Consider the following 20128-nt stretch of genomic DNA (forward strand, 5'->3'; position numbering starts at 1 on the left):
GAATAAGCCCTTGCCCATTAATAACAGACTTGAATGTAAATCGTTTAAATTCCCCAATAAAAAGATATAGACTGGCTGAATGGGAAAAAAAAAAAAAAAAAAAAAAAAAAAAAACACCTAACTGTATGCTGCCAAGAAGGGACTCACTTCTGTAAAAACACACATAGATTGAAAGTGAAGAGTTGGAAAAAGATATTCCATGTAAATGGAAACCAAAAGTGAGCAGGAATGGCTACAGTTAGAAATAGAGTTTAAATCAAATATTATACAAAAAGACCAAAAATGGTGGTTTTACAATGATAAAAGGATCAATACAGTAAGAGGATATAATAATTTAAAAAAATATATGAACCCAATGCCAGAGAACCTAGATATATGCAGCAAATATTATTAGAGATAAGGAGGGATAGATTCCAATAAATTAATATTAACAGCTGGGGACTTTAGCATACCACTTTTAGCACTGGAGAGAGCATCTAGAAAGAAAATCAACAAAGAAACCTCAAACTTAAACTGCACTCTAGACCAAATTGACCTAACAGCTATTTACAGAACATTTTATCTAACAGTTGCAGAATATACATTCTTCTTAGCAACATGTAGAACATTCTCCTGGATAAACAGTATGTTAGGCCATAAAACAAATCTCAACAATTTTTAAAAATCAAAATTGTATCAATTATCTTTTCAATCTAAAATGTAATAAAACTGGAAATAAATAATAGGAGAAACTATGAAAACTCTACAAATATTAAAAATAAACAATATGCTTCTGAATGAACAATTGGTTTATGGAGAAATTATGAAGGAAATGAAATTTGAAACAAGTAAAAATAAAAACAAAATATGACAAAACCTATGTGATATAACAAAAGCCAGTACTAAGAGGGAAGTTTATAGCAATAAACACCTACATCAAAAAAGCCAAAAATTTAAAAATAAACAACCTAAGAAACCAGAAAAACAAAAAACAACCAAATCCAAAATTAGTAGAAAGAAAGAAATGATAAAGATGAGAGCAGACCTAAATAACACAGACAAAAAAAAAAAAAAGACAAAAAAATACAAAAGATCAAGAAAATAAAAAATTGGTTTTGAAAAATATAAACAAAGTTGACAAAACACTAGCTAGACCAACCAATTAAAAAAGAGATAAAAACCCAAATAAATAAAATCAGGAACAAAAAAGGAGACATTGGGCTGGGCACAGTGGCTAATGCCTGTAATCCTAGCACTCTGGGAGGCCGAGGTGGGTGGATTGTTTGAGCTCAGAAGTTTGAGACCAGCCTGAGCAAGAGCGAGACCCTGTTCTACTAAAAAAAAAAAAAAAAAAAAAAAAAATAGACAGAAATTAGCTGGACAACTAAAAATATATATAGAAAAAATTAGCCAGGCATGGTGGCACGTGCCTGTAGCCCAGCTACTCGGGAGGCTGAGGCAGAAGGATGGCTTGAGCCCAAGAGTTTGAGGTTGCTGTGATCTAGGCTGACGCCATGGCACTCCAACCGAGACAACAGAGTGAGACTCTGTCTCAAAAAAATAAATAAATAAATAAATAAATAAAATTTTAAAAAGGAGACATTATAATTGATATTAAAGAAATACAAAGGATTATTGAGACCATCATTAACAATTATATGCCAACAAATTGGAAAACGTAGAGGACACATTGCCCATTAATAACAGACTTGAATGTAAATGGTTTAAATTCCCCAATAAAAAGGTATAGACTGGCTAAATGGATTTAAAAAAAAAAAAGACTTAACTGTATGCTGGACATATATAACCTATCAACATTGAACCAGGAAAAAACAGAAAACCTACAGACTGATAATGAATAATGAGATTGAATCAGTAGTAAAAAGACTTCAAGAAAGAAAAGCCCAGGACTGGATGGCTCCACTGTTGAATTCTAACAAACTTTTAAAGAAGAAATAACACCAGTTCTTTCCAAACTATTTCAAAAAAATTGAAGAAGATGAAATTCTTCCTAATTCATTTTATGAACCCAGCATTAGCCTGATGCCAAAACCAGAGAACACAACAAAAAAAGAAAACTACAGACCAATATCCCTGATGAGCATAGATGCAAAAATCCTCAACACGATACTAATAAATCGAATCCAACAGCACATCAAAAAGATTATACACCATGATCAAGTGAGATTTATCCCAGGGATGTAAGGATGTTTCAACATACAAAAATCCATAAATGTGATACATCACATCAATAGAATAAAAGATAAAGGTCATAACATCTTATAAATTTAGAAAAAGCAGTTGATAAAACTTAACATCCCTTCATGATAAAAACAAGACATAGAAGAAACAAACCTCAACACAATAAAGGCCATACATTATAATATATTGAATGAGGAAAAGCTGAAAGCTTTTTCTCTAACAACTGTAAAACTACAAGAATGCACACTTTAACCACTGTTATTCAACGTAGTACTGGATCAGATCAATTAGCCAGATCAATTAAGCAAATTGGAAAAGAAGAAGTCAAATTGTCCCTCTTGGAAGATGGGATGCTCTTACATATAGATAAACTTAACTTCACCATAATGTGTTAGACTTGATAAATGAATTCAGTGAAGTTGGAGGATCCAAAAAAAAAAAAGTGCAAAAATGGTGGTGTTTCTATATATCAATAGTGAAGTAGCTGAAAGAGAAATCAAGAAAGTAACTTCATTTGCAATAGCTGAAAAAAATTAAAATTCCATATACTAAATTTAATCAAATAGGTAAAAGACTTTTACAATGAAAATTACAAAACAGTGATGAAAGAAATTATAGAGGACACAAAAATAGGGAAAGGCATCTCATATTCAAGAATTGGAAGAACTAATATTGTGAAAATGACCATACTACGAAAAGCAGTCTAGAGTGTCAGTGCAATCCCTGTCAAAATACTAGTGACATTATTCACAAAAATAGAAAATATTATCCAAAAATTCATATAAAATCAGAAAAGATCTCCAATAGCCAAAGCAATTTTGAGAAAAAAGAGCAAACAAAGCTGGAAGCATTGCACTACCTGACTTTAAAATATATCACAAAGCAAAAACCAAAACAACGTGGTAATGGTATAAAAAAACAGACACATAGACCAATGGAACAGAACAGAAAACTCAGAAATAAATCCACATATTTCCAGGCAGCTGGTTTTCAACAAGGTGCCAAGAACATACATTCGAAAAAAGATAGACTCTTCAATATATCATGCCTGAAAAGTGGATATCCATAAGCAGAAGAATGAAACTAGACCCCTATCTCTTGCCAAATACAAAATTCACCTCATAGTGGATTAAAGAATTAAATGTAAGACCAAAAACTATAAACTTACTAGAAGAAAATATAAGCAAAACACTTTAGAACATTGGTCTAGGCAAAGATTTTATAGGTAAGATTTCAAAAGCACAGGCTATAAAAGTAAAAATAGATAAATGAGATTATATCAAAATTAAAACATTCTGCACAGCAAAGGAAGAAATCAACATAGTGAAGAGACAACCTGTAGAAAGGGAGAAAATATTTTTAAACTATTCATTTGACAAGAGATTAATATCCAAAATATGTAAGAAACTCAAAGAACCCAACAGCAATAATAATAATGATATTCAATTAAAATGGGCTAAGGATCTAAATAAACATTTCTCAAAAGAAGATATACAAATGGCCAAAAAGTGTATGGAAAAATGCTCAATGTCACTAATCATCAGCGAAATGGAGAACAAAACCACAGTGAGATCGCTTGTCACCTCAGAATGGCTACTATCAAAAAAACAAAAAATGACAAATGCTGGTGAGTGTATGGAGAAAGGGGAATGCTCATACACCGTTGATGGGAATGTAAAGTAGTATGGCCATTAAATAAAACAGTATGGAGGTTTCTTAAAAACCCTAAAAATAGGACTACTATTTAGGTGGGTGCAAAAGTAATTGCAGTTTTAGCATCGTTGAAATTTTCTGTTTGACATCGCAATATATTCTTAAACAAATGTGGTTATGTTATATATCATTTTAATGCTTTATGGTTTTTTTTTTGCTAATGACTTATTACTTGCTCTTTATTTTATATGTATTTTAGAGTATGGAAATGATGTTAGACAAAAAGCAAATTCGAGCGATTTTCTTACTCAAGTTCAAAATGGGTCTTAAAGCAGTGGAGACAACTCACAACATCACCAACTCATTTGGCCCAGGAACTGCTAATGAATGTACACTGCAGTGGTGGTTCAAGAAGCTTTTCAGAGGAGAGGAGAGCCTTGAAGATGAGAAGCGCAACGCTCGGCCATCAGAAGTTGGCAACAACAAATTGAGAGCAATCATCAAAGGTGATCCTCTTACAACTACAGGAGAAGTTGCTGAAGAACTGAACATGGACCATTCTATGGTCATTCATCATTTGAAGGAAATTGGAAAGGTGAAAAAGTTCGATAAGTGCGTGCCTCATGAGATGACCGAAAATAAAAAAAAAAAAAATCATTGTTTTGAAGTATCATCTTTTTTCCTTTTATACAACAACAACAAACCATTTCTAGATCGGATTGTGACATGCTATGAAAAGTGGATTTTATTGGACAACCAGTGATGACCAGCTGAGTGGTTGGACTGAGAAGAAGCTCCAAAGCACTTACCAAAGCCAAACTTGCACCAAAAATAATCATGGTCACTGTTTGGTGGTCTGCTGTCTGATCCACTCCAACTTTCTGAATCCCAGAGAAACCATTCTATCTGAGAAGTATGCTCAGCAAATCGATGAGATGCACCAAAACCTGCAAGGCCTTCAGCTGGTATTGGTCAACAGAAAGGGCACGTCACACAACCAATGCTTCAAAAGTTGAATGCATTGGGCTATGAAGTTTTGCCTCATCTGCCATATTCACCTGACCTCACCAACCAACTACTACTTCTTCAAGCACCTCAACAACTTTCAGTAGGGAAAAAGCTTCCACAACCAGCAGGATGCAGAAAATGCTTTCCAAGAGTTTGTCGAATCCTGAAGCATAGATTTTTATGCTACAGGAATAAACAAACTTATTTCTTGTTAGCAAAAAGTGTGTTGATTGTAATGGCTCCTATTTTGATTCATAAAGATGTGTTTGAGACTAGTTATAATGATTTAAAATTCACAGTCCAAAACCACAATTACTTTTGCATCAACCTAAATATTACCCAGCAACCCCACTAGTTAGAAAAGGACATCAGTAAATTGAAGAGATATTTGCACCCCTATATTTATTGGAATACTATTCACAATAGTCAAGATACAGAATCAACTTAAGTGTCCATCAACAGATGAATGCATAAAGAAATTGTAGTATATATACACAATGGAATACTATTTAGCCATAAAAAAGAATGAAATAATGTCATTTGTAGCAACATGGAGGAATCTAGAGGGTATTATGTTAAATGAAACAAGTCAGGCACAGAAAGATAAATACCACATGTTCTCATTCATATGTCTGAGCTAAAAAAATTGAGCCCATAGAAGTTCAGAGTAGAATTTGTGGTTAATTGAGGCTGGGAATGGGCTGGGGAGGGGAGGATAGGAAGATGTTGTTTAATAGATGTGAAATTATACATACATAAGAAGAATAAGTTCTAATGTTCTATAGCACATAGGGTGGCTATAGGTAATAATTATTTAATGTATATTTTTAAAAAGCTAGAGGACAAGATTTTGAATGTTCCAAAGGAATGATAAATATTTGAGGTGATGGATATGCTAATTACCCAGATTTGGTCATTATACATTATATACATGTGTCAAAATATCACTTTGTTCTCCATAAATATGTACAATTATGTGTCAATCAAAAATTCTTAAATATTTTAAAAATGACTTGTTTTCAAACGTTTGCAAATAAAAAATGAAATTTTTATTTAACAATATTTTATACTCAGCTTAACTAGAATTTTATAAAGAGATTAAGACAAGAATTTAAATAGTGAAGATTTCAAGTATATAGATATCAGTAATATACAAAAATGTACTAATCATTTCTATGTTAAATGTGTCTCGAAGATGCATTCTGATTCTAATCATGAAAAGGCAAGTAAATAAATAAGTCCAAAATAATAAAGAGAAAGAGTGAAATTATATATGGACTTTAAAGATAATACTAAAATTTTTTAAATGATAAATTATTGACCAAATTGCATAGAGGAACTCTTTGGTTATTTTGGGAATAAAAACAAAACCCGACTTAAACTTCACACCTTAAATCAAATAAATACAGATTTTAAAAGTTCTAGAAGAATAAAGTGTGAGAATTTATAATGTTCAGCTAGTGAAACTGCTGTTGGCTTGCTACTTAGTTTTGAAACCAAATGGGAGATAACTTTTAGAATAATCATATAAAGGTTTAAAATGTTTCTATAGAAAGTGCACACAGATTAACAGGCAAACATTAAATAGGGTAAAATGTTTATTGCATCCATGAAAACAAAGTTACAATCAATAATATAAAAAGAGTTTTTAGAGATCGACAATAAAAAGATGACTAATTCCCAAAGGATAAACAAGGCATTCAAAGCATATACAAGAAAAGACATCGATAGACAAATCACAAATGAAGACATACAAAGGATTACAAGCTTGTAACAGTATATTCAAGCTTAATCATAATCAAACTACAAGTCTAAATAATGATGATTTTTTTTGCCTTTCAAACAATTCAAATTAGCATAGTAGTAACATGATTTTATTTTGGCATTGAAAAAGAGAGAGAGAAATGCTTGTATATCACATAGGAGTCTGATTTGCTTTTAACCTTTCTGAAAAAGTGAGTTGGTAATATGAATCAAAATGTAAAATATGCATATCTTCTTATTTACAAATTTTAATTCTGAGAATATGTTCTAAGGATATGTGTAAATATACAAAGAAAATAATCTCAGAATTTTGTATACTGTATGGTAAATATGAACAACCTAAATAGCTATTAATAGTTAAATACACACATTATTATACATTCTTGAAAATTATATCTATTACAATTTCTCTAGTATTTTAAAAATATTTCAACACAGGTGTATATTAATAATATATGGGAGTATAGTGTGAAAAGTTACAAATACAAAATTCATGCAAATCCTTTTAAATATTTTTTTTTCCTGCATGTTAGCAAGACTTTTATTGAAGAAATAAACAAGTCGCAGTTGAAATAGATGTGAGCTTTTCTGTTTGCACTCTCTTGTCCCTAGCCTCAGGTAATAACTAAACAATTTCCATATAATTTTGTCCTTTAATCCTTATAACAAAATAGTTGGATATGTATTGCTTTCTCCATTTCCTTGATGAGTCAATTAAGTTGTTTTTTTTTTTTTTTTTTTTTTTTTTAGTAACCTATTCAAGAAAACACAAGCTAGGACAGATCCCATTGAAATGAAGAAAGGACCTTTTCACCAAAGCTGCCAAAGAATGAAATGACCATTTTCCTAAGTCATTTTAGATCAGTTAATGAGAGCCTGTAAATATCTGTGTGTTAAAACAGCAATTTTCATCCTTTCCTTTCTAGTTCCAACACTACACAGAAATAAGATTAAGAGTTTATCTCTCATTCTGTTCTATTGCAATATGTTTATTTCTTCTTGGATAAGAGAGAGAGAAAAATAGTTTATAAATAGTGAGGCTATGTCTAAATTTATTTCAGTGTAAATTGAAAACCTACTTGTACCATTGTCAGTAATTGATCTTTATGTGCTATTTAGGTTTTCAAACCAAATATTTTCAAATGATAGCAAGTAGGAAATAATTTAATGTCAAATGATGTGTAAGTTGCTCATTAGTATTAATTAATGAAGAAAAATATGGTATATGAAAATATTTTAAGACAAAGAAAAACATCATCAATGAGGTTGTTAGTTTAATTAGCGTATATTATGATGGTAGTTACATGTTAAATATGAATCATTGAAAAAAAATTGATACTATAGAGCATCTTTGAAATGAAATTTTGCATCATAAACAACATCTCATGAACTAGATTTTAAGAGCAATTTAAAAAAGATTTGATCATAATATGATCAGTTTATTTATCTAACAGGGAATATATCAGGAAATGATTTATTCTGCTCAAAGATCTCCTTTTTTTATAGTGAAGTACAGTCTTCTGTACTTGCTACTATTAATATGTAGGCCAGTTGGATTATATTCTGGCCAGAATAGTCCTACATTATTAGTGAGATACACACACACACACACACACACACACACACACATATATATAATGGAATACTATTCAGCCATAAAAAAGAATGAGATTCTGTCATTTGTGTCAAAGTAATGAGCCTAGAGGTCATTATGTTAAGTGAAATAAGTGAGTCAACAGAAATGGAATATTATTCAGAGAAAAAAATATGAACTGTTAAGCCATGAAAAGACCCGGAAGAAACTTAAGTGCATATTACCAATTGAAAGAAGCCAATCTGTAAAGTCTATATATTGTATGATAAAGTAAAAGGATCAGTGTTTGCATGGATTAGGATGGAAGAAGGGATAAATTGGTGGAGCACAGAGAGTTTTTAGGGCAGTGAATATATTTATATATTCATCAAAACCCACAGAATATACAACTTCAAGAATGAACCCTAATCTAAACTATGAACTTTGGGTGTTATAATGCTGTGCTGATGCAGGTTAATTGACTGTAACTAATGTATCACTCTAGTGAGGGATGTTGATAGTGGAGAGGCTGGGCATGTGTGAGGGCAGGAGGCATATGAGAACTCTGTGACTTCCACTCCATTTTTCTGTGAACCTAAAACTGCTCTGAATAAAGTCTATTTAAAAAAAAAAAATTTTTAAAGCAACACCTAAACTTTATCTTCTTCATCAGCATTAATTTTAGTTTCACCACCTGGAGTATTTTACTATGTCTGGCACTTACTAAAATGATGCAGTTGAAGAATGCTACATGGTTCCTCTGTGTTGTATCCTAGCAAAACAATGCTTGTATTTTTCTTTCTTTATTGCAGTAGAAAGGACATGGATTTTGGAATCAGGAAGATCTTGGCTCCTATTCAGGTTTTACTACTTGTGTATCTTGAATGGATTATATCTTATAAGGTTATAGAGAGCACTGAGAAAACTTTTGAAGGCAGTTTAAATTACTGATAAGTATTAATTATACTTTTAATTATCTCCCATATTTATATTCATTTTCAATCATTACTTGTTGTTCAATGTTCACAAAGCTTTTGTTTTTAAAGTGCAGTGTTTTAAAAAGATTTTTGCAGAGCTGCAGTTTGCAATTTTGTGAATTGTATTTACAAAACTAGAGTCTCCAACCTCATAGCACTAGCCCTTAATCACATGACGAACATAAAACTTTTTAGATGACAGAGCCACCACTTACTCATCTTAAAAGATATCTCACTATCCTAGAGTAAACTAGGCATCATGGTACTACTGACTTCCAAGAGAAATAAACCCTTTTTTGCCTGTATTGTCTTTCCTCTCATTGGCATTCTTTTATAAATGCTATTTACTCAGAGGCTTGCTTCCTCACAGTTCAGTTTTCTTGTTTGAATCAATGGCAAATCCATAATCCTATTTTAAATATTCTCCAGGCCATGAAAATTAATGCTATTAATATTTATATCAATTCAACTGTTTAACTGCAGTGCAGAAAAAGCTTTGGTATCCAGAGATATAAACCTCTGGTTCAAACATAAATTACTAAAGTACCCTGTTCTTTTTTCTTATACGTGTAACTTTCCTTGACATGAATCCTCATAGATATCTTAAGTAATAAGTGATATTCTAAGAGAAAAATGTGAAACACTGTTAAAGGAGAAGGGGATTTACATTTTTAATTTGATGTATTAGATCATCTTTCCAAAATGAAATTTCTCTTAACTCTGGCAATCACAATTAATTCAAGTATATTCCTGTCAATACATTTTTGAATAGTGGCTTAATTTGTATTTTGGAAATGAATCTTTGGCAAAGCAGGAGTTGTGCTTCATATACTATCTCCCTGAAAGACTGTGCAGAGAGATTAAATTACAAAGTGCATTGTAACCAGACAGACCTGAGCTCAGACTGTGGCTCTGTTTTCTACTTAAAGTTTTAAGAGTAAATTTTGCATAGCCTATCATATGAATTATGAATGATAATATTTACTTCTTGAGATAGATTTAAATATTAAATTGTATAATATATGCAAAGCACTCAACAGAGTCTGGGATGAAGTGAATGTTCAATTCAAGAGTTATTATGTGTAAGACTACCTTAAGTTTATACACTATCTGCATTTTTCTCAACTATATTAATCACTTCAATGCCTAAGTAGACTATTATCTTCTCTATGATGCAGTCTTAAAACCAAAAAGATTAATTACTTCTTGGAAAGCATATAAGCTTACATTATGCAAGTCCTAATTTAACCATGACCTACAACAGAATGCTCTATACTAATGTAAGGTTTCTTAGCCTTGTCACCTCGACTGGATCATAACTGCCTTGGGGACAGGCATCACATTTATTATGGCCTCTGCATTTGGCAAGGTAGCTAAATTATGAGCTTACATGTAATTACTATTCAATAGTCATTTATAAACTGAAAAACAACATATAAGAGTAAATAAAAATTATCAACTGATACTGTTTTGTATTTTATCTTATTTTAAAATAATTTTTATTGTAATCTTTTTAAAAAAAATAATAATGTAGTGCGTATATCAAAGACGGTTGCTTAAGAGACATTTGTCAAATGCATGGATATAGTTAATTTTTATTTATAGAACATGAATGACACCATTTGGATAAGTTCTGTACTTTTCTTATGTTCAAGTTCTGGCAGGTGCTAAATATGTCTGTTTTTTCTTTCTCCCAGTAATGCCTCATGCTATGCTTATATACTATAATTGGTACAGTAGATCATTATCTGTGGATTCCTTATATGCAAATTCACCTATTCACTAAAATTTACCTGTACCCCCAAAATCTACTGCTGGCCCTTCCTAGTCATTTGTAGACATGCACAGAGCAGCAGAATAACTGAGTTGCTTGATGTACATTTCCCCAGCTGAGTTTAAACAAGGTGACACTGTGCCTTCTTGTTTCAGCTCTTAAACTGTAAACAATTGTCCTTTTCATGGTCTATTTAATGCCATATTTTTCATATCTTTGTGCTTTTTGTTTGTGATTTTCCTATTTAAAATCACTCCCCATCACTCACCCCCACCCCCAAGCATAGTGCTGAAGCTTTTGTCTTGTGTTCCTTAGTGCAAGGAGGCTGTGATGTGTCTTATGGAGAAAAAATGTATTAGAGAAGCTCATTTAAGCGTGAGTTATAGTGTTGCTAGCCATGAGTTTAATGTTAATGAATCAACAATATATATCAAATAAGGTGTCTTTAAACAGAAACACACATGAAATGAGGTTATACATTGATTGATTGATGAAAATGTTGTGATCAGAGGCATCATGGAATCTAATCTTGTATTTCTCCTAGGAGCAATGGTTCAGTATTTGCTACAGTGCTTGAGAAGACAATATAGATAAAAACAATGGCAAATAATGAGAATTGGCTATACTACTCTTAGTAATCAACTTCTGTTGGAATTTACAATGTAATGTAGAGATGATGCAGAGATCGGATTGCATGATCTTTTGATGCTTTCTGATCCTTCTATACCTTTTGGTATCATGGAATTGAATGATTGGACATCTCAAGGCCAGCTTGCAGAAATAACTTTTGATCAAGTTTTCATATAGTATATCCCAATTCTACCCACCACCACTGCCTTTCCCATGACTAATCACACTCTGCACCAAGCAATGGAACATTATTTGCAGAGATGGGATGAATAGGCAGTTTTTGACTATAAATGTGTTTGTCCCCAAGGATCTCATCAGATGCTCAGTTTGGCTCTCATTATGCAGCAGCCAGTCATTACAGGAAACAGGAATACTTTTCTTAACCTTAAGTAACTTCAATGATACCCCCTCATCATGAAATAAGACCTACCTAGCCAATACAGAAGGGGAGTCTAAGATAAAAGAAAATGAGGAATGGTGAAAAAGAATGGAAATGCTATCCAAGGAAAGAGAGAGAGATGCAGATTAGCAGAGTGAATTTAGACCAGGATGCTTTAACACAGATGTTCGGTAAAGCTAAATCCAATTCTTATTGAAAATCCCCCTTTTAAAATTTCTCCAACAATCTATCAAGAAAAAAATAAAGAGAAAATGAAAAAAAAAAAAACCCAGCTTTTTTCAACCCTGTTCAAGATCCTGCCCAATCCCATCCCCTGCCACCCCATACTGTTGTTTTTTTTGTTTTTTTTTTTTTTTAATTTCAAAATATTAGGGGGGTACATACTTTTTGGTCACATAAATTGCTTTTGCACCACCTGAGTCAAAGCTACAAGTGTGCCCATCCCTGAGACAGCACTTGTCAGGAGTGAATTTATCCATCCTCTCCTCCCCCCTACCACCTTTGGGCACAGAATGCTATCTTAATTATAAAGTTACAAAACAAGAAGTATTTGAGATCTGGGAACACACACATGCATCAAAAGACAGCGCATTTAGAGGAAAGAGCAGTAAGCTGGGAGTAAAGGGCTAGGTTCTCATTATCTGTAGATGGCAAACTCTGGCTTTGTAGGACACATATAGATGAGACCAAAACCCTATAATTTGTTACTTCAACCTACTATGAGTTTGCAGACAAGTCAGGGCTAACTTCTTTATCTTAATCTTCCATCTCAACACACCTACTGAGAGAAGCAAATCTTATCAGGCTAAGAAGTACAGAGCAGGAAGTGGATTGATATATCCCCTTCTCTAATTCACACCATTTGGAGGATATATAAGTCTGAATTTGCAAGTAGAGAAGAGCCAGCAACCTCTACAACAAATACAGAAATAGACCAACATTCAATATTTATACCCGTTTTGTCTCAGCGATTGTTTTGGTGGCCTGTTTTGCCTAAAATGATAATGCCCAGCAACACTTTCTCTCAAGCTGGATGGGAGCCTAGACATCAATTGCAGTGTGTTAGGTGATGCACAGATGAGATAAATAATCTTTTTTTATTCATAACATCATTGACATATTTGTCTGCTTTAAAGACCAAGTGCTCACTTGGCAGTTTCCTTTGGCAACAGAACTTTTTGAGACAGAAAAAATGTTGACAGAGGTGGTCATACTTCTCTTCGCTTTGTAAGCTATAGTAGTAAATTTAAGATTTAAAATTTGTAGGCAAATACGGAGTTTTATAGAATACAACATAAATGTCAAAATAGACACCAGAAAAAATTATTTTTCCTTCTGCAATCCTATAGTGAAGGCAATCTCAGATTTAATAGTTATTCCAAAAGAAATGGGAGAACTAAAGCTTCATTGTAAAATATAATACTTTAACAAATAGGGGAAGGTTTGCAATTTCAATGCAAAGAGAGAACACTAGCACTTCTTTGCCAAATATGTGGCTAATCATGTTTAATTGATACTATTATTGCAATGAGAAGAAATAACAATTTGACTTCTAGGGAGTTTTAATTGGCAGTATTGTAATATTTGTGCAATGGTACCTCTACTACAAGAATAAAAGAAGCTTTTACAATTGTATACTGAAAAATGAAAGTATCAATATAAGTTCTGTAAATTCTGGAAATAATAATATAGCTAGCTAAAGAACAATTTTCTTCACTAGATTCACATAGCTTGGAGAAAAATAATTTTCTCTAAAATATACTCATCATCTCTTTTTCTAACCCATCTATTGCAAGTTTTCTCATTTATTCCTCATTTATTCCTCATTACATTTCCTCATGTATTCTGCTATTTCATCATCTCTAGTTAGTAAGAACCAAAATATAGAGATATTTTTATATTATGCACTACGGTCCTAATTTGAAACTTAATGTCCTTCTGCCATGGGTTCTGTGATCTTTGGGAAGATGGCCTTAAAAAAGAAACAGGGTTTTTCAGGGATAGTACTAAAATCTCTTGAAATTACACACTTGCATCCAACTATTTAATACACTATGTTCAACCATTACTGTGAAGGGCAGGGGAGTGTTATCCCACTTTGTCTTCACTAACAAACACTTCAGCGTGCATGATTTTTTCCCCATCAGAATCATTACTCAACAAACACCTATCGAATGTTCCATGTGAACAAGACGCTGTGCCAGGTAATGCAGAGGATGCAAAGTGATAGACACCGGACATGACAGCCTTGCAGTGGGAAAGGTAGATGTACACAAAACATTTACACAATTTGCACTGCAGAGTGAGAACTGTCCTGGGTCTACTGTACACTGTGAGAGAGAAGGATTTCAACTGGGGAGAGCAATATGCACCCCTTAAAGGGGCTGTATTAGAAGAAGGGAAAATTCTTTTTTTTTTATTTCAGTTTATCATGGGGGTACAAAAGTTTAGGTTATGTATATTGCCTATGCCCCCCCGCCCCGGGTCAGAGCTTCAAGCGTGGCTCAGTTAAGGTAGCATGCCATTGAAAATAAAAAAAGCATCAGAAGTTCTGAAAACACGGTCAAAATTCATCTAATTTGACATATAGATTAGGTAAAGTGAGGTGGTAGGTGATAGGTGTGGAAAAACATGTAGAAGCCCAAACACCAGAATCCTGAACATCAGATGAAGCCATTTGAACTTGTATGTGTGTAACTTTTTCTTAAATTTCAAAATATTAAGGGGGTACAAATGTTTTTGTTACATGGATAGCTTTTTTAATGTTTAAGTCAGGGCCATTAGTGTGTCCATCACCCAGATAGTGCTCATTGTACCTGATAGGTAGGTTTTTACGGCTCCTTCCACTCCCCACCCCCTTCTTGATTTTCAATGACCGTTACATCTCCCATGTGTGCCCATTGATTAGCTCTCACTTATTAGTGAGAACATGTGATGTTTGTTTTTCCATTTCCTTTACTTAGGATTATGGTCTCCAGTTCCATCCAAATTGCTGGAATAGATATTATTTCATTCCTTTTTATGGATGGGTAGTATTCCATGGTATATATATACCACATTTTATTAATCCACTCATGAATTGATGGGCACTTAGGTTGATTCACCATCGTTGAGATTGGGAATTGTGCTGCAATAAACATTCGAGTACAGGTGTCTTTTTGAGAAAATGACTTCATATCCTTTGGGTAGATACCCAGTAGTGGGATTGCTAGGTTGAATGGTATATCTACATTTATTTCTTTGAGGAATCTCCATACTGTTTTCCATAGAGGTTGCACTATTTTGCAGTCCCACCAACAGTACACACTAAATAAATCTGTCTTTCTCTCTGTAGCCATGACAGCATGTATTGTTTTTTGACTTTTCAATGATGGCCATTCTGACAGTGGTAAAGTGATATTTCATTGTGGTTTTAATTTCCATTTCCCTGATGATTAGCAAGGTAGAGCATTTTTGATATATTTGTTGGCCGTTTGTCTATCTCCTTTTATAAAACTTCTGTTCATGTCTTTTGCTCACTTTTGAATGGGGTGGTTTGTTTTTTCTTGCTGATTTGTTTGAGTTCTTTATAGATTCTGAATATGAGCCCTTAATTGGATATGTATTTTGTGAATATTTTCTCCTATTCTGTAGGTTGTGCATTTGCTGTGTTGATTATTTCCTTCGCTGTACAGAATCTTTTAATTTAATCAAGCCCCATTTATTTATTTTTGTTGTTGCTGCAGTTACCTTAGAGTCGTAGTCATAAATTCTTTGCCTAGGCCTATGTTTAGAAGAGTTTTCCTACATTTTCTTCTAGAATTGAACTTTATTTTATAGGCAATGGTAAGTCACTGAAAATTTTGAACAAAAAGGTGATATAATCACAATTATACTAAGGGTAGAGTGGATTAAATACGGGATGGGATTGATGGTAGGAAAAAGCTTTAGGAGATTATTGCAATAAGGCACAAGGAGGTAATAAACTCCTGAACTGCAATATTTCACATTTTGATTTCTCCTTACACCAATTCCTGAATTTCCTGGGTTTTATCATGTATATATATGATATATACACTCACACAGACCTATATACAGGCATTAAGATAGGGCTATGGTTGATAATGCTTCTTTTTTTTAAATTTCAGATTTTTCATTATTCGTATACTGCCTCATATGTGATTTACAATATACATACTAGGTAAGTTATTTGATTTTCTGGTTTTCATGAGCAATTATCTGACTAAATTATTGGTGTAGATGTCAATTTGTTCATGTAAAAATATTTACATTTTTTTAAGGGAAGTTTGGGAGTTAAATCCTCCAGAAGTAGAGGACTCCGTCTTGCAGTACGCAGCCTGGGGTGTCCAGGGGCAGCAGCTGGTAAGCACAGGCATTGCTATGCACCACACACTGCCAACCACAGTCCTATGGAAAATGTTTACAGAAACCATTTCCTTGGAAAAAGTTTTCTCTTACACTTGATGTTTTTCTAATTTCCGTTATATCTTTTACTTAGTATTCTAACTTAAGAACATATCAAATGATGCTAGTATAATTTTACTGATTACTTAAAAAGAAAAAGATTTTGTCAAGTAATGTATGATTAAACTACTAGTTAATAATGAAATCTACAAGAGATCAACAGTTACCAGGGCATAGTTCTGTGCAATGTCCACTACATGATATTATCAATTTCCATGTAAAACTCAAAAAAGAGATTGTTTATTCTTAAAGGATTGTTCAGGGTAAAAATCTTAGAATTATTTAGTATTCTCTTAAGTGGGGAAAGTTTATCAATTATATTTTGATATCAGAAATTCAAAAAGATAATTATTGATGAATGAAAGCAGTTTAAGCAAAATTATATTCTTGGATACATCTCATGGTAACCACATAAAGACTTTCTTGACGGAATACTACTCGAGAAATACTACTGCTTGCTCATGTGGCATGTGTATGCTCAAATATATTAATACTAAGCATCACCAAATTGATTTCTAAATCATATCTTAAGTGTTTATATACCTACCAGCAACAATGAGAGAGTCCCTTTGGTTCCATATCCTTACCAACACCTAGATTTTCCACACTTTTAAATCATCACCCATATGATGATTGGTATGAAATGATATTTTATTGTGGCTTTATTAACATTTACTCTTCCCTTGAATTCTAGTGAGCGAGAGCCACTTTTCATATACTGGCTATTTCTGTTCCCTCATATATGAAATATCTACTAAATGTATTTTACCCATTCTCATTTTTGTCCTTTTGTAATTTAAAAGAGTTTCTTATACATTCTGAATATTAGTACATTATTGGGTCTATCTTTATCCAGTTTTTGGTTTGACTTTAATTCTCTTTCTGGTTCCCTTTCTACAAACAGAATTTTTAAATAGATGTAGTCTGATTTATCAAATACACGGTTTGTACGTTTTGTTATTTAAGAAATCCTTAAAATGAAATAATACGTTTTTGTGTCAGTTACATTCCTCTAGAATTTTTCAAGTGGGTCCTCCATGTTGAAGTTCTTGATCCACTTGAAATTGCTTTTATGGTGTAGTGTTAAATTACTATCCATTTTTATATATGTGGCAGACAATTGTCTTGTCATGACACCCTTTATTGACACTTCATCTTTTAACTACTCATCTACAGTGCTACGTTCCATATATTTATGAGTCTTCTTTTAGCTCTATTTTTTTTCAACTGGTTTGTCTGGCCATGTCCTAAGACTACAGTGTCTTAACTAAAATAAGCCTTAATATCCGAAAAAGCCATTTCATATGCTATGTTTTTCATTTTCAGATAAACTTTGCCTCTTTGATATTTTAGCTTTTCATATGAATGTGAGAATTGACTTTCAAGTTATATGCCCACCTTTGGAATTTAAATCGGCAAATTGAATCCGTATGCCAATTTTGGGAAATTAACATCTTAATGATACTAAATCTTCATATCTATGAACATTTTATATATATTTAGTTATTTGGGACTTTTGAATTTCTCGGGCAACTTTTATAATTTTCTACTTAGAGATTGGAACCTTATAATCTTGGTTGTTTTCTTAAATGCTTGCATTTCTTATATTAAAAATACTGTTCATTACTGATGAATAGAAAGATACTAAAATTATTTATTGATTTTGTATATATCAACCTTGACACACATAACTATACATTCCAAATATTTCTATGTAAACTATCATATTATTTCTTAATGACATATTGCTCTTACATTCCAATTTTTATAATTTCTTTTTTTTATTTATATGTTTTAATTTATCAGAAGGAAAAATACAATTAATTACACAATAATTTAAATTTTTAAAGAAATGAAACCCCAGTTATACAAAAAAAAAAAAAAATTGAAGCAATCCATTGATTTTGAAATACATGGTGACTACATTTCTGCATAGATTAAATTTGTTTAAATCCTCCTGGATTAACCTATGAATGTATTTATGTATGGTAGTTTTCTGTTTTGTTTTGTTTTTGTGAGAAGGCTTTAAATAACTGATTGTATTATGGTTTATAGGATTAAATTATACAATTATTTTTTAGTTAGTTTTGGTAACATATTTCTAAAAATCTACTTCACCTAAGTTTAATTGTTAGCAAATTTTATTACATTCTTTTATTATCCTTTTAATTTTTACATTTGTTGTTATATTTTTTCTTCATTCCTGATATAATTTATGACTACTTTCCTTTTCTCCTATTCATTGTTGGTTAATATTCATAAATTTTATATTTGTCTTCTCAGTATGCCAACATTTTAATTTATTTGATTCTTTCTATTTTGATTTTTTTCTTTTCTGATGTGTACACTGAAAACTATAGAATTCTTTCTAAATTCTGCTTAAATCATTACCCAGGTTTGGTACTATAGTAATATTTGTAATAGAGCTTAATTTTAATATTTTTAATTTCCATTGTGATATCTTATTTCAAGTGAATTATTTTGATGTTTGTTTTTAAATTTAAAAAAATATGAAATTGATTTTAAAACTTATTTGTAAATTTCAGAAATAGGCCTTATAATATTGACTTTGAAATTGACCAGGCTTGCTTCATGGCATAGTAGGATTTTTAAAAATATTTTTCATGTGGATGAAAAATTTTATGTATTTTTACATGACAGGTACAGTGTTCCATATGGGCCTATTAGATAGATGTTAATAAATATGTTTCTAGGACATATTTTCTTACTAATTGTAGTAGATATGTGATTTTTTTTTCTTTGATGTTCTGTCAGTTTTTCATTATACAATCTGAATGAAGTTTTTAAGAGTAAAGGAGTTTTAAAATGATAAATAAATCGTTTTAGTGAATTTAAATTCTTTATACTTTAATTAATATGTTTATCCAATTTATATTTAATAATTCTGATTACCCAACCCTAACCCTAACCTTTTTTTTTATCATTAATAACAATTTAATTTTACAGAATCAAAGAGTCTAACAGTATATCTTGTTAGATACAGTATGTCCTCATAATGTATACATTATTTCTTGTACAATGATATGAAATAATATGGGAAATATTCATGATAAATTATTAAGTGAACAATGCAAGTTAAAAACAACAATTTCACATTTTTTTTCCCCACCCCCCCTTTCCCGAGTCAGCACCTTCAAGTGTTACCACTCCCCAAACGGTGCGCAATGCACTCATTGTGTAGGCATACACCCATCCCCTCCCCCACCCCCCACCTCAGTCTGATGTCCAATTGGTGTCGTTCCCAGATTTGTATTTAGGTGATGATCAGGGAAACCAATTTTCTGGTGAGTACATGTGATGCTTGTTTTTCCATTCTTGGGATACTTCACTTAATATAATGGGTTCCAACTCTCTCCAGGAGAACCATAGAGATGTCGTATCTTCATCATTCCTTATAGCTGAGTAATATTCCATGGTATACATATACCACAGCTTACTAATCCAATCATGTATTGATGGGCATTTGGGTTGTTTCCACATCTTTGCTATTGTGAATTGTGCTGCTATAAACATTCGGGTACATGTGTCTTTGTTACAGAATGACCTTTTTTCCTTTGGGTATATGCCCAGTAATGGGATTGCTGGGTCAAATGGCAGGTCTACTTGAATCTGTTTAAGATACCTCCATAATGCTTTCCACAGGGGTTGCACTAGTTTGCAGTCCCACCAGCAGTGTATGAGTG

The 20128-nt window shown here is 32.3% G+C and overlaps 1 protein-coding gene across 2 annotated transcripts in view; it reads left to right on the top strand.

Annotated features, from left to right (window-relative positions):
* The window catches only part of DPP10 (dipeptidyl peptidase like 10), a 636385-nt gene that overhangs the window by 471922 nt on the left and 144335 nt on the right, over positions 1–20128 (top strand). For both annotated transcript variants that reach the window (XM_069473429.1, XM_069473419.1), the window contains 2 exons: positions 16088–16140; positions 16241–16322. In XM_069473429.1, coding sequence (XP_069329530.1) covers positions 16088–16140; positions 16241–16322 — 135 coding nt within the window. The remainder of the gene's footprint in view (positions 1–16087; positions 16141–16240; positions 16323–20128) is intronic.

Source organism: Eulemur rufifrons, chromosome 1 (genome assembly GCF_041146395.1).
Source record: "Eulemur rufifrons isolate Redbay chromosome 1, OSU_ERuf_1, whole genome shotgun sequence".
In the NCBI taxonomy this organism is placed as follows: Eukaryota; Metazoa; Chordata; class Mammalia; order Primates; family Lemuridae; genus Eulemur; species Eulemur rufifrons.